This window comes from Natator depressus, chromosome 8, assembly GCF_965152275.1.
Source record: "Natator depressus isolate rNatDep1 chromosome 8, rNatDep2.hap1, whole genome shotgun sequence".
NCBI lineage: Eukaryota > Metazoa > Chordata > Testudines > Cheloniidae > Natator > Natator depressus.
In genome coordinates this window covers 6,040,478-6,054,129 of record NC_134241.1, presented here as the reverse complement: position 1 = coordinate 6,054,129, position 13,652 = coordinate 6,040,478, and the positions used below count along the sequence as shown (strand labels likewise).

Here is a 13,652-nt window from a genome sequence, read left to right as displayed (position 1 = left end):
TAAGGGTTAATTCAGTGATGCTCACAGAGAAGCTGTACTAAAAGAAATGCCCTTTGCCCCAGGAAGACTCATGGAGATGAATAAAATGGCACATTGTGCTACAGGACCAGCCACTGACACACCATCCATGATCTATCATAGGCACTGGTGACTTTCTAATGGGTTTGGATGTCAGGAACTCAGCCACAGTGGCTGGAAGATGGTGCACAAGGGAGGTGCTAATTGCCAATGATAATAAATGCAGCTGGGAGGTAGCAGATGCGGGGAGGGGACAGACAGGTGGTGCTGGAACAGGAATCACAAAGGAAATCTCAATTAAACAGCAGGGGGACACTATTGTGAGTTAAGAAGTAATGTGGGCTAGTAAATGGGACACTGGACTAGCAACCAGGAGACCTGGGTTCTGTTCCAGTCTCACCCACTGACTTGCGGTGTTACCTGAAGTACGGGGTCTGTCTCTAAGCACGTATATGTTCAGCACTGGGCCCTGATCTCAGCTGGGATCACTAAGTGCTACTGTAATATAATTGTTCCCTTGGGATAGGGGGAAAATGATACTGTTCAAAGGAAGGGACTGATTCCACTGTCCAAAGGATCCACTCAGCAAATCTTGTGCTTCTCTCACATTTTGAGGTCCCGCTGCAAAGTCTGACTATAATCAAGGTCCACTGAGGCACCAACTCATGTGACTTATCACTTAATCAGCATTTGAACTCGGCTCTCCAGAGACATTATCTCAAGCCGACTCTGTAGCCAGCACACAGGGCTCAGTGCAAGTTCCCTGGAGAACAAACAGCTTGGAGATCCTCTCCTAAGTAACAAGCAGTCTCCTGTTTCTAAGAGCCCTACCTGTGCATCAGCCACCTCTCCCGGCTGAATAAAACACCAGGCACCAGAACATGTATTTGAAAATAGAAGCGGCTCCTTCGTTTACTGCAAGGCCAGAGAGGGAGAGCGCACCTGAACTCTCCATTTCAAGAGGGGAGTTTTACAAACTATGGTTCAAGTAGATCATGGTCCTTTCCCTCCGAGGGTCCTTCTTCCTCCCAGCCTTCTTCTTTCCAGTAGCTGGCAGGGTAACCGGGGTCAAATGACAGAGGGTGTCAGCAGATGTGTATACAGGCCATCTTCTCACTGAAGCGATCATGTTAGCGTTCCTGCAAAAACAAGGACAGTGAGGAGGGGAATTATACTGGGGTGCCCCCTGCTGGTTAAATCTTAAAGGAAACTCAGCAAGTTGACATCTAGTCAATTTCAAAATAGGAACTGAAGAGTTCCAGGTATTAACTTCCCCCAGGACTCCCCAGCCAGTCCAGGTGGTTTCACAACTGGTATCCTCATTTGAAAGAAAAAAATCCTCTCCCTTCTTGCTGTGTGTAATATACGCAGGAAGTAACGGGCTGTATGAGAAGCCCGGTGTCAGATGTAAAGCAAACTACCTGAAAATAGAGGAAAACATTTAGGGTCCTCTAATCCTCCAGCTACACTTATCTAAGAGGTTCCTTGTAACCAGGGTAGACAAAGGATTTTCTAAGAGTGATTTTCAAGGAGCCGGTGCCCATTTAAACAGCAACAAATATAATGTACGTGATCCAAGTCCACTCTCTACCCAGTGCTTTCAATTGTCAGAGTGCTATACTAAAGATAAGGGCCAGATTTTCAGAGGCAAAGGGCACGTGCAGCTCCCATTGACTGCAGTAGGATGGGTCAGTACTCAGCAAACCTGAAAATTTAACCGTAAGCAAAGAGTCCTCCAGGGTGGATTGATTTAAATCACCAACTGGAAAGCCTCAATTTAAATAATCAATTTTAATCAACTTTTCCACTTGTCCTTCAGGTGCACTCTCATTGGTTGATATAACCACTAATACATGTTGATTTACAACTAAACAGAGCCTTTACAATAGATTTGGTCCATCTTTTTGTTACCTAGGAGGGTATGCTATAATTATGTACATTTATTTAAGCAATTATATAAGTAAATATTTTCCGATTCTTATTAGTTGTACATTTAGTATGTTAGAAAATGGTGGCTGGGCGGAGTCATAAATATTAAGAATTTGAGGACTTAGCCAATCAGAGCTCAGGTAGGGAGAAGCTATAAAATAACAGTGTGAGAGGGAGACTGAGTCATAGAATCATAGAATATCAGGGATGGAAGGGACCTCAGGAGGTCATCTAGTCCAACCCCATGCTCAAAGCAGGACCAATCCCCAACTAAATCATCCCAGCCAGGGCTTTGTTCCCCTGTCACATCTCACATGCTGGCATGGAGGAGGGTGTCTCTCAGAATGTGGGGCCATGTCTAATACTGGGGCAGAAGGGACATCAGGAGGAGGAGAGAGCCCCTCTCAGCCTCATCCCTCCCCCTGCACACACACAGTTTGGTCATCTCGGGGTGAGAAAGGGAAGGAGCCACCCTCTGCTCCCCTGACACCCTGCTGGAGCAGAGTCCAGGGACACACAACCCCCCACAAGCTTGCCCTTTGAACGATCACACGTGGCTGCTGAAGAAGCAAACGGTGATGCGACCACAATGGGGCAACTGGTAGTGCCAAGCTCACATTTGCAGGCTGGCGGAGGGAAGCCGACAGGTTTCCAAATGTAAAATCTGTGCAAGGTTCCCCCAGGAAACAGCAACCGCTCTTTAACTTCCCTCAGCCCGGCCCTACACGCGCACTGCTGCGGGCGTGTCCACTCAGCATTCAGAGGGATCAGTCTATAGGCTTCTGGCTGTGCTGGCTGGGAATGCTTCCTCCTCAGACAGAGATCCCATCCTGGATGGGGCCAGGGGCTGGTGCCTTTGGCTCAGGGGAATTCTTAGTGCCGCTGCCCTGTGGCAAGGAGGGCAGGGGAGTGGGATCTTACGGTGGTTTTAGCTCCCATGCCACAACTGAGCACAGGCCACACCTTCCAATCTCGACACTGGCAGTGACTCCCCAAGACCCACCTTGTTGGCATCACAGCTCAGCCTGCTGCCCAGCTCTTCACGCTGGAACGTGCCCAAACCCTGCTGCCACTGCACCGTGGGGGCTGCCCTGACCCAGCATCACTTCCCGTGGGACGCTGGGCAGAGCGGGTGAGCTCAGGGTTTCTCCTCAGCGTCTTGCATCCATTAGCTGTGTAAGGAGAGCCCTTTAGCAGCAGACTGACCTTCTTTGGGGTGTGGAGAAAGCCTGACCCTCAGACCCATCGGCTCGGGGGTTATTTCTCCCCCAGGTAGGAGGCGCTCTTCCCAGTTTTCTTCAGCGTGGACAGCAAGGTGTCGACGCTGTGCTCCGAATCGATGCACACCTTCTTGTTGGGCAGGTCGATCTCAAACTGGACACCTGGGGGAGGTGAAAGGATATCCCGCGTGTGAGAGGAACCGTGCAGCCTCCAACCAGAGGACCCGCCATGGCCACCGCCCCCCGACTCTGCCCCCTCCCTTATGGATGGGTTAGAGCTGATGCACTGAGTATCCCATTAAGAACCAGGTGAGCAGGCTGAAAAAATAAAGAAGACTTGGGTAGTGTGTGCCCATCCTTGCTCTGATGCAAACTCAGACATCACCCAACCACTGCTCCTGCTCGGACATCTCAGTCCTGCCCCCCGGGTACAGCCCCCAGCCATGCAGCTTCTCATGCTGCTAACTCAGCCTTTTGACTTCACTGCAACATCAGGAGAGGGCACAAATACCCCTCTACTGCATTTCTTCAGCACCTTTCCTCCACAGGTCTCAGAGTGCTTTGTGGGGCTCCTTCTCTGCCCATGCCTCCAACCACCAGAAGTCCTCGCCCCCTTGGTTTAAAGGGACAATCCTTAAACGTGCGACTGGCGAGGAAAGTGCTGAGAAGCCGGCGAAGGGTGCAGGGATTCAGGATTGAGCCGAGAGACAGGAATTTCGTTTCCAGCAGCCCCCCAGAGCAAAGTCCCTCTCTGTCTGCTGGGGTCTGAAAACATAGAAGCTCAAGGCACACTGTTAACTAGAAAAACTACCCCCAGGATACATGGAGTACGTCACACAGAGCGGGCAGTCAAAGGATATTCTGGTGACACAGGTTTTGTGCGCCTCCAGCTGGCATGTCAGCATATTACCACCACCAGGCAAAAACATTGCAGTGACCTATCCGCTCCAGAGCTCGCCTGCCGCCTCCCGCCTGGCCCTTCCCTTCCAAGGGAAGCACTGTCCGTGGCCTCTAGTGACTCCAACAAGAGGCTAAGTAGCAGGGCTGGACTGATCTGGTGCTAGCACTGCCATCCTGCTCGGAAATGGCATTTCCCTGATCTCTTCCTGAGGCAGCAGGGCCACACAGGGTGAGGGAGGGAGAGGCATCCATGAGAAACCAGAACTGGCATGAGCCACCGGCGCTGGGTGCATCTGCATTCACTCAGAGCGCTCTGAGGTTTCTTTGCCCAGTCAGTTATTGTTCCACCTGCCATGTTGCTAGGGAGCGGCCATCTGGCTATCCGGGAACTCCAGCATGGCTTTCTTGGTAAATACAGCTCAGCAGACATCAGCTTCAATATTTGATTTTATTTTTGAAGTCTGTACTAAATAAAAGTTCAGCTCCAGCAGGCCCACTGGCGTGCTGGGCATTTCCCTGGTGGTCTTAGCTCGTCAGCTGAAGCTTGGGCTGGCCCACTCTCAGCCAAGCTGAACAAAGCTGGGCTTTCCATGAGGAGTCGCTCCTCTACTGGGTGGGGAAGGCAGCTGCCAACATACCCACCCCAGGCTGACTCCACTCCTTTGTAATACAGATGGGGCATGGGGTTTATCGTTTGGAAGAGGTGGTAAAAGCACCTGGATGGGAAAGCGCAGGCTGCTTGATCAGTGGCTGGGAAGGTCAGCCTGTTTCTCCATAGCCACGGCAGTGATTGACTCCCTGTGCTTGGCAGGGCCGCTGTTCTGACGCTGGCAATATCCCTCAGGGGAATCCCGACAGCCATCCCTACGGCAGCAGTGCAGAGGAAGGAGTATGCTAGATGCACCAGGGGCATCAGGCCCCTGCTCCTTCTGCTCTCGGGGCCTGGTCCAAAGCCCAGCGGCGCCCGTGGAAAGACAGGGATGTCAGTGGGTTTGGGAGGAAGCACTGAAAGGAGAATAGAAACGGCTGCAGTCTGGTGACTGCAACTTCCTGTAGTCACAAGAGAGCTCCGAGCAACTTCCCTCCCCCCACCTCACCAAAGGTCACAGATTCCAATTAGACATCTTGCCACTGCAGATCAATAATTCGTTACTGACTAATCAGCTGCAGCAGCGGCTCCCACAGGAACAGGGTGGGTGGCTTTCAAGGAGCGGCTTGACTCCCAGCTCATCTGCAGGGGAAGGGCAGGACCGAGTTTGGAACAGGTAACCCTCCAGCCCCCAATCGCTCTTCTGCGAGCTTGGTTGGGCAACACCACGCTAAGCCGGCCAAAGTCCTTTCTGCTTCTCTCTGCCAGGAGTCTTTCCCCAGGCCTGGGCAGGCAAGTGCCCCGAGAATGGGCTTGAGAGGCCCCATCAGACTACAGAGGAAGAAGGGTCTGGCTGTGAAATAGCCAGAAGGGGTGGGGCAGGGTGGATTTTAAAAAGGAACGGGCAGTTCATGTTTTAAATGTCGCCTGCCTCTCTGCCAAGGCTGCCCAGAGAGGAGCTGCACAAACCCCCTGCAGGGGCTCTGTCCCTCGCTGTCTCTCACAGGTACCGCATTAATGCCACTGCTTCACACCCCTTCTCCTGGCTGCCCGGAAATGCTGCTTTGCCCAGGCAAGTTTCTCTCAGGAGAAGATCACCTGGCAGACTCTTGTCTGTTGCCAGGAATGCAACCGGTCAGTGACAGAAGGGCCCCAACTGGGCCAGAGGTGCCAGCCTGAAGGTGTTCAGGTAGCAGCAAGAGTAGCCTGAATATTCCCTGGAACCAGTCCTGAAATGGTGCCACATGGCGAAGAGCAAACCGAATGCTAGGAACAAAAGCGGGAGCCGGTTTTGCAGAGAGGGGAGCAGATGAAGGCTGTAAGTGAGGACCCAGTTCTTTAGGGAAATCATTTATAACATACAGGGTGAAATCCTGGCTCTATTCAAGTCAATGGCAAAACTCCCCTGGGGTTCAGCAGGGCCAGGATTTCATGGCTCTTCGTCCAGGTCAGACAATCCACACTTTGCCTTGGCAGGGGCTTATGCTGGCTATGCCACCTGCCAACAGAGCAGCTCCCTGTTTGTGGAGGGCGTTGTCTGGCATGCCAGAGCCTCCCACGCAAACGCCACGGCTGGTCAGTCCAAAGCAATACTCCTCTCCTGAGGGGGTTGCACGGTCTCTTACCAAAGGAGGAGTCAGAATAACGAGGCCTTCCCTCACCCGTGGGGACTGAGAACTACCCCCAGCGACGGGTGACTTTGCCAGAACACTTAGCTTGAGGCGGGGGCCCGTATGAGTGGGGCACTTGGACTACAGTTTCCATTTCATTGCCATAGGAGCCGTTGGTCCCTTAAGGCTAGTATGGAAACTCCCACATCCGTGAAAGCTGTTTGCTGATCCCTGTGCAATTCTACACCTGGCTCAGAGCAGCGCCACTCACCTCCCAGCTTGTTGAGAACGCGCGTGACCGCGTTGGAGCACCCTTCGCAGGTCATGTCAACAGAAAACTCATGCTTCTGAAATAAGGAAGAGAACGGATTGGAGACAACCAGGAGCCCTTCTTGCTTTGTCAGCAATTACCCAATACACTGACCCAGGCCCTCTGGAGACCTGGGTTTGAAACCCTCATGATGTCACATACAAAATATGCTCTCACCCCAATCCTACCAGACACTGATTGTAATCCAAACACTGCAAACGTCCTCTAGCATAAAACCAAGCTTTCTGCAAACTCCAGCTTATCTAGTTACTTTATCTCATTGTTTCCTTGTGCTCCACAACCTGTCTGTATTCACCTACTGTGTTGTCTTAGACTCTTAGCTCTCTGAGGCAGGGGCTCTCTTTTTCTTACTCTGGCCTAGTGTAATAGGATTCTTATCCCTAACTGGGGCTCCTAGACACGCCACTGCAATACAAACAATACTACTGTACTTTTAAAACATGATTAAAGGGACATGACTGGCACATTGTTAAAAAAAAAATCACATATTTTTAATTAGCTGCTCCTAATTAGATCCTAGCTGCTACTAAAAGAAACTCTATCAGTAACATAAAATATATTTACCTGTGTTATTAATTAACATATTCAGTTATTACAACCAAAAGAATCCTAAATTTCTTTTTTTGAACTAACGCTGTATGTGCACTATTCAGATAATAAAACCAATCAGCCTCATTTTACTGCTGCTTCAAGGCCAGGGGCTTGTTGATCCTAAAAAATTAGGTTGACCCAGTTACATCATTTAGGGGTGTGAAAAATCCACACACCCCTGAGCAATATAGTTATGCTGATCTACGTTCCTGTGTAGACAGCACTATGTCAACAGAAGATTTCTTCCGCCAACCTAGCTGCTGCCTCCCGGAGAGGTGGATTAGCTAAGCTGACAGCGAACCCCTCCTGTCAGCGTAGGTCGTGTCTACACTGAAATGTTGCAGCTGCGTTTCTGTAGCGTTTTAAGTACAGACAAGCCCGTAGCCCGTTTACGTCTCACTCCCACTGTGTCTGAGTTCCCAAGGGAAAGTTTTCATCCAGAAAGACAACAACAATTTTGGTTCTCATTGACATTTTAAAAATTCATTAAGGTTAGTTTGATTTTGGGAGAATTTTCCCAAATGAAAAACTCTGAAAAATCCCCCCCTCCCGCCCCAGAATTAGTGGATGAGGCCCCGCCCCTTCAGTTAAACTGGGTGCAAACATCTGGATGGCGGCAAGAGGTATAAATAAGGGGCGTGATGGACCAAGCCCTCCATTGCACCAGGCGCTGCACAAACACAGCCCCTGCCCCGAGGAACTTACAGTCTAAGGGCAAGACAAACAGAGAACACATGCTACAGACAGAGCGGGGAGCAGAAGGGCCCGTTGAGCACATTGCTCAGCGCGATGACAAGCAGCGGTCTCAATACACCAGCAGCCTGGCCGTCAAGCCTTTTGTAGCCTCGACAGCAAAAGAGAATTTTAAGGGTTGATCTGGAGGAGGAGAAGGAGCTAGTTTTGCGGATGTTTGGCTTATCCCAGGCGTGAGGGGCAGGATCCCCCCCCCCCCAAGTCAGAAAACCAGGTGCCACTAACCTGCGCTGATGACTCTCTCCCATAGGCCCCCTAGCCCCAGCAGGCCGGAGCGTGCCCCCACGGCAGATACTAGTAACAAGTGATCTGCTTTCAGGCAAAAGCCCGGCCTACAACGAAGCGGTTCTCCCTGGTCCCTGCTGGGCGCAGCATCCACTGGCGTGAGCTCAGGGAGGGGCTGAACCCGAACCGCTGACCCAGGGCCCCCCACCCCAGGTTCGGGGGAAGCCTGGATCCGCCTCTGAGCCTCAAAGCCGGACCAAACCCTCCCCCCCCCGCTCTCTAGCGGGCCGAATTCGGAATTCGGCAGGCTTCGGGCGAATTCGGATCCGGCCCCTCCCCAGCCAGCGGGGCTCAAGGCAGGAAAGGGCCCGATTCGCAGAGGCGTGAGCCCGAGTCGGGCGAGGGGCTGCTCGCCCCGCCCCCGCCAGCAGCCGCGGGCCCCGCCGGGGTCCGTGCCGCAGCAGCCCCGAGCCAGCGGCGGGCAGCCCGGGCCAGGCGCAGCGAGCGCGGCCGCAGCACCCACCGGCATGGCAGCGGCGCAGGGCGGCCCGTGCCGCTGCTCCTCTCCCGGCTCCGCGCGGACTGAGGCGCAGGGCGCCGGTACGTGCCCTGCCCTGCCCAGCCCAGCCCAGCCCAGCCCACCGCCACCACCGCCTCCTCCTCCTCCTCCTCCTCGCCCAGCCCCTGCGCGCCCCGCTCCGTGCCGCGGGAGGGCGCGGTGCTCCGCCGGCTCCCTGCACGGGGCGCGCTGCGGGCGGAGGCGCGTCCCAGACCCGCTCCTGCAGCCGGCCCCAGCCCTGCCTGGCTTCTCCGCCGCCCCGCTCTGCCGGGAGAGGGTTTGCCTCCCCTCCACGCCCCCCGCCTTGTAGGATGAATATAATCCCCCGTGGCGCTTTCTCCAGTCCCCCCCGTAATGATGCCCCCTGGCAGAACCCCACAGGCAGGCTGAGCTCTGTATGAGCCCCCTGCACAGGAGCCCAGTGGCACTCAGCCATCCCTACTTAACCCCAGACTTGTAGGGGGTGTCTCAGGAGCATCGCCTCCTCCCCCAGCATTTTAGGCTGCGGGCACCGGGGCAGGGAAAGGTGAGAGCTCCTGCCTTCTTGGCTGCCGCCCTAGGGATTGAACTGGGGAACCTCCAGAGCTGAAAGCATGGGCTGGTAGAGCTCCAGAGCCACCCTATGGGGGGCTATAACAGACCCATAGCTTCCGGGGCTGAGCACAGAAGGGGGACTTGTAACACAGAGGAAGAATAGATGGGTCCTGCCCAGGCAGGCCATAAAGAAAATGGAGAGCCCCTGAGCTATGGAGCCCTGCAGTTGTCCAGATTCACTTAAAGGGAGATGCTGTTATTTATTTATGTTTAAGAGATTGTTACTTTTTGGTTTGGGACAGCTGAGAGTCTTGGGGAAGGCCCTTTACAGGCATGTCGCTGTTTTCCCCTCACCCTAAGGGGGCCCAATAATTGCTAATGTGCATCCATGCAAAGCATGGACTTGCCAGGCGTACTGGGTGCAAGCCTCACAGGCTAGACTCTGCCAAGCCAAGTTGCGGTGACTTCTGCGTATCTATCCCACGGTCCCTGTTCCTCCGCAGCTCCAGAAGCAGTGGATTCTGGGAGATTTTGCAATGCCACCACTGCACCAGAGGGCAGTAGCCAGAAACCCTACGTGGAGGTTAACTGAACAGGGAGGACAAATCAAAAAGTGCAGGGCAAGGACTGAGATCAGAAGTTATTTGCTCCTGAGAGAGAAAAGGTCATTGTGGGAGGACTGGAGTTCTGGGATTAAATTGGTTTAGAGTGAGCTGCCCTGCATTTAGGCCTGCTGAAAGCAAATTTGGCAAGCTATATTTGGCATGATGCATGTGCACTATTTGGAGCACTTTTGTGGAGGACCCAATGTTTCCTTAGTGTGTCCTAAGGGTATGTCTACACTATACCTAAGGTTAGGGGGGAACCCTGGTAAATTTCTTTAGTGTAAGTGAGACCCAAATGTCACCCGACCCACTTCCATTTCTCCTCCCTTTTCTACAGAGCTGTGACTGGGACAGTAAATCAGGGATTGTACAATTTAGGATGAAGGGTGATTTTTTTTTTTTTAAAATAATGAAAGAGTTTTCACTCCTAATTAGGAAATGGATTAAAGCTGATGTCAACTGTGCCGATACTGAGAATCTGATTGGGTTTGGGGAAAGGAGACTTTCTCCCAGCTGGACAAACTGCTCCATAAGAATGTGTGTGTCAGAGAGCAATAGAAATACCTGCTGCAGATTTAAAAGGGGGTTGTGGATGTGGGCGGGAGTGTAAAAGAAAGAAGTTGGTGAAACAATTGGGAAAGTTCTGAATCAATGGTGGATACTTAACAGCTGTTGGGGAATTCCACCATCCTTAGCACAGAGCCACATGCACCCTGGAGCGATAGTCCTCAGCACTGGAATAAAAAGGGTGCTGGTGGCTGGGGGAAGGTCCCACTGGTGGGGATTAGATGCCTAATGGGCTGGAGGGAGCTGCCTTGGCTTGGTTGCATCAGGAAACCACCCTTCAGCCTATGAGTTGTAAGAGGTTATTGAAGTGTATAGGAGCAGGAGAACCCTCCAGCATGGGGTAGAGCATTGAGTGAAAGCCTGATAGATGCTCTGGTTTTTCTGCTCTAGAATAGGTCAGGTGAAATGACAGATAAAAATCCATCTGGGAACACTATCTCCTAGCCCCTCTGGAATTGCAAGTATCTCCCAAGCGCCAGCTAGTGAGGTGGTGATTCCTGGTTTTGGCCCCCATCCCAAAGCACTGCACTAAACTAATCTGTGGAAGAAATCTGCTTTGTAAATCTGAGAGTAGGGTGTGATGTAAAGGAGGTGCTGCACGGTGGGACTGAGAGGCATGGGCAGTGGTGTAGATAATTGATGTAGAAAGTGTGACAGATCAGGATTGAGATGCATTGGTAGAGCTGCCTGAGGAGCCCAGGACTGGAATACAAAGGGGTGCGGCAGGTCGGATTAGAAGAAATGTCTGAGTCGTGCATGGGGAGCTGAGGACTGGAATAGCAGGCCTGCTGCAGGTCAGGAATGAAGTGCGTTGGCAGAGCTGTGTGGGACAAGACAGGAAGTGCACTGTGTAGGAGGGAGTTACAGACAGCAACTGACCACTGTATGCCTGGCTCACACCACACTCTTGCAAGAGCACCAAGCTTCAGTTGGATAAATAATCTGAATGGGGAGCATCTCCTGCAGGCCCTTGGCCAGAGCAAGCTAAATTGCTTCTTAAAGCAGTCATTCTTTGAATCAAACTTAACAACAGGTTCCAGTTGCGAGTCATGACGTTCACTCTCCCTGAATTAGCTGGACATGGGCCCGCCTCAAGGGAGGCAGGGTGGAAGATGATACCAGCCTTGAGGCCCAGTAGCACAGGGGTCAGGGTGGATCCATTTCACTGCACATGAAAATGTCGTCGTGTTTCACTGCTGTAAAAGTAGGTGCTGATGTGATCGTTTTTATAAGAAGAGCGGTTATCCGAGAGACCACGCTGCTGCACTGTGCCTTGTGCCTCTCTCAATCTGTATCACAAGTGTCCCAACTGTGGGGCTGGGAGAGGGGTTATTTTAAATGGCTGTCTGTCCCTTGGCTTGTATTAAACTCTGCAAGGGCCTTGCTACTGATTTATGAGCTGGCAGCTTGCAATGTGGTTCAGGATATAAATAGCAAAAAGAAAAAAAAAAGGGAGGGGGGATATTAATGTTGGGGATGGCATAATGCCAGCTGTAAATCTCCGTACAAGAGAAGAGGGGAGGAGGTTTACACAATGGCTTCTTAAAAGACTGCCCGCTAGGGGAACAAGAGGCATTAAGTCCCTGCTATAGGGTCAGATGTTATCCTCACTTCCACACCACCACTGATTTAGCTGGGTTTGCACAAGATGCAGGTGAGGGGAAATTTTGGCCCTTTCGAAGAAGAGTCAATTCGGTCCAAGCAATTGTCCGCCTCCTGGCCACCACCTCCACACAGACTTGCTGAGATACAGCAAAAACGAACACATGCTTTAGGAAACTGACCTCAAGCACTGACGGCTTTTAGTTTGTTAAAGCAGGGATGCGGTATGAAAGCTGCTGTTACCTTATGGGGCTCTTTAACTCTTTTAGGTGACTAAAGGCAATGTGACTTGGATTTTATGTGATGGATCAGTACCTGGGCATCTCTTTCCACTTGGAGAGTGATATTTTTAGGGTAGAGAGGTGAAAAGGCAATGCAAAAAAATGAACCCCAGGCTCATTTTGGTGACTTGTTTCTTATCAAAACTCTAAGAGCAAGTTTCAGGTGGATGGATTTCTCTGTTTATTTTGGTAAGAGACTGTGAAAGAAGAATGCTAATGTACAAACAGTTGAACTAGGCTATTTGTCTTCTCATCCAGGTGCTCCTGCACTCAACTCTGTTTAAGGTGGGCACAGATCTCCAGTCTGTGCTTTTCTTGCTGTGCATAGCGGGTGATCTTTACTGATCTGATATCCAAGTGGACTTGTCACTTGGGACATTTGCTGGGAAATTCCCAGGATGGAGTTTTGTGTGTAATTGGAATGGATTTGATTATATTCCTATGCTGAAAATTCTTAAGAGCAGGTCCTTCACTTTCCCAATGGGTTAAGGCAGCAGTGAAGATCACGCACTCCTGCCTCACAAGCTGGCAGGGCTGTAAACCCAGGGAGCCCTGGGTCAGAACCATTTAGAGGATGCAGTATCAGCCCCAAGGCTTCAGTAATGATGGCACTGCTGAACCTTGATACTGCATTACACATTGTGGCAGCCCCAGGGAAATAAATGGGAATGGAGACGGTTTAGTGCTTTGCACAAAGTGGAGCAGCATCAGGAGTCTTCCAGGGAGACTGGAATGGTGGGGAAAAGCACTGAGATACTATGATGATCAGTGCAGCACACATGCCTAGATGAAGACAGGTGGCAACACTGGTGTGGGCCACACTGTGGAATGGAGACCAGGCGAGGCCTGGGCCCGGCGGGAGGCTGGCCGTGCAGGGTTCCGGAGGCTGAGGTAGGCAGGTTCAGCGGGTGACTGGGCCATGCTGGATTTGGAGGCTGAGCAAGGCCGGCGCCCAGCGGGTGACTGGGCCACGTAGGGGTCCGGAGGCTGGACGCGGCGGGTTCGGCGTGTGACTGGGCCGTGCAGGGGGCCGGCCGCTGCGGGTTCGGCGGGTGACTGGGCTGTGCTGGGTTCTGGGCGGATCCCTGGCTCTGTAGAGGCCCCCACGGAGCCAAGGGGGCAGGAGCCAGAGGAACTGGGGTTGGGACGAGCAGGCTCTGGCTCTGGATTCACCAAGGGCGAGTCATGCCTGACTAATCTAATTGCCTTCTATGACGAGATAACTGGCTCTGTGGATGAGGGGAAAGCGGTGGACGTGTTGTTCCTTGACTTTAGCAAAGCTTTTGACACGGTCTCCCACAGTATTCTTGCCAGCAAGTTAAAGAAGTATGGGCTGGA

At 52.2% G+C, this 13,652-nt stretch overlaps 1 protein-coding gene across 1 annotated transcript; it reads right to left on the bottom strand.

Annotated features, from left to right (window-relative positions):
* Positions 1-901: 901 nt before the first annotated feature.
* ATOX1 (antioxidant 1 copper chaperone) lies at positions 902-8,800 on the bottom strand. The gene is made up of 4 exons (XM_074960264.1): positions 8,690-8,800; positions 6,538-6,613; positions 3,154-3,329; positions 902-1,157 (listed from the first exon to the last, which is right to left on the bottom strand). The coding sequence occupies exons 1-3, from the start codon at positions 8,693-8,695 to the stop codon at positions 3,205-3,207; spliced, it is 207 nt and encodes a 68-aa protein (XP_074816365.1). The 5' UTR covers positions 8,696-8,800; the 3' UTR covers positions 902-1,157; positions 3,154-3,204.
* Between the last annotated feature and the right edge of the window lie 4,852 nt (positions 8,801-13,652).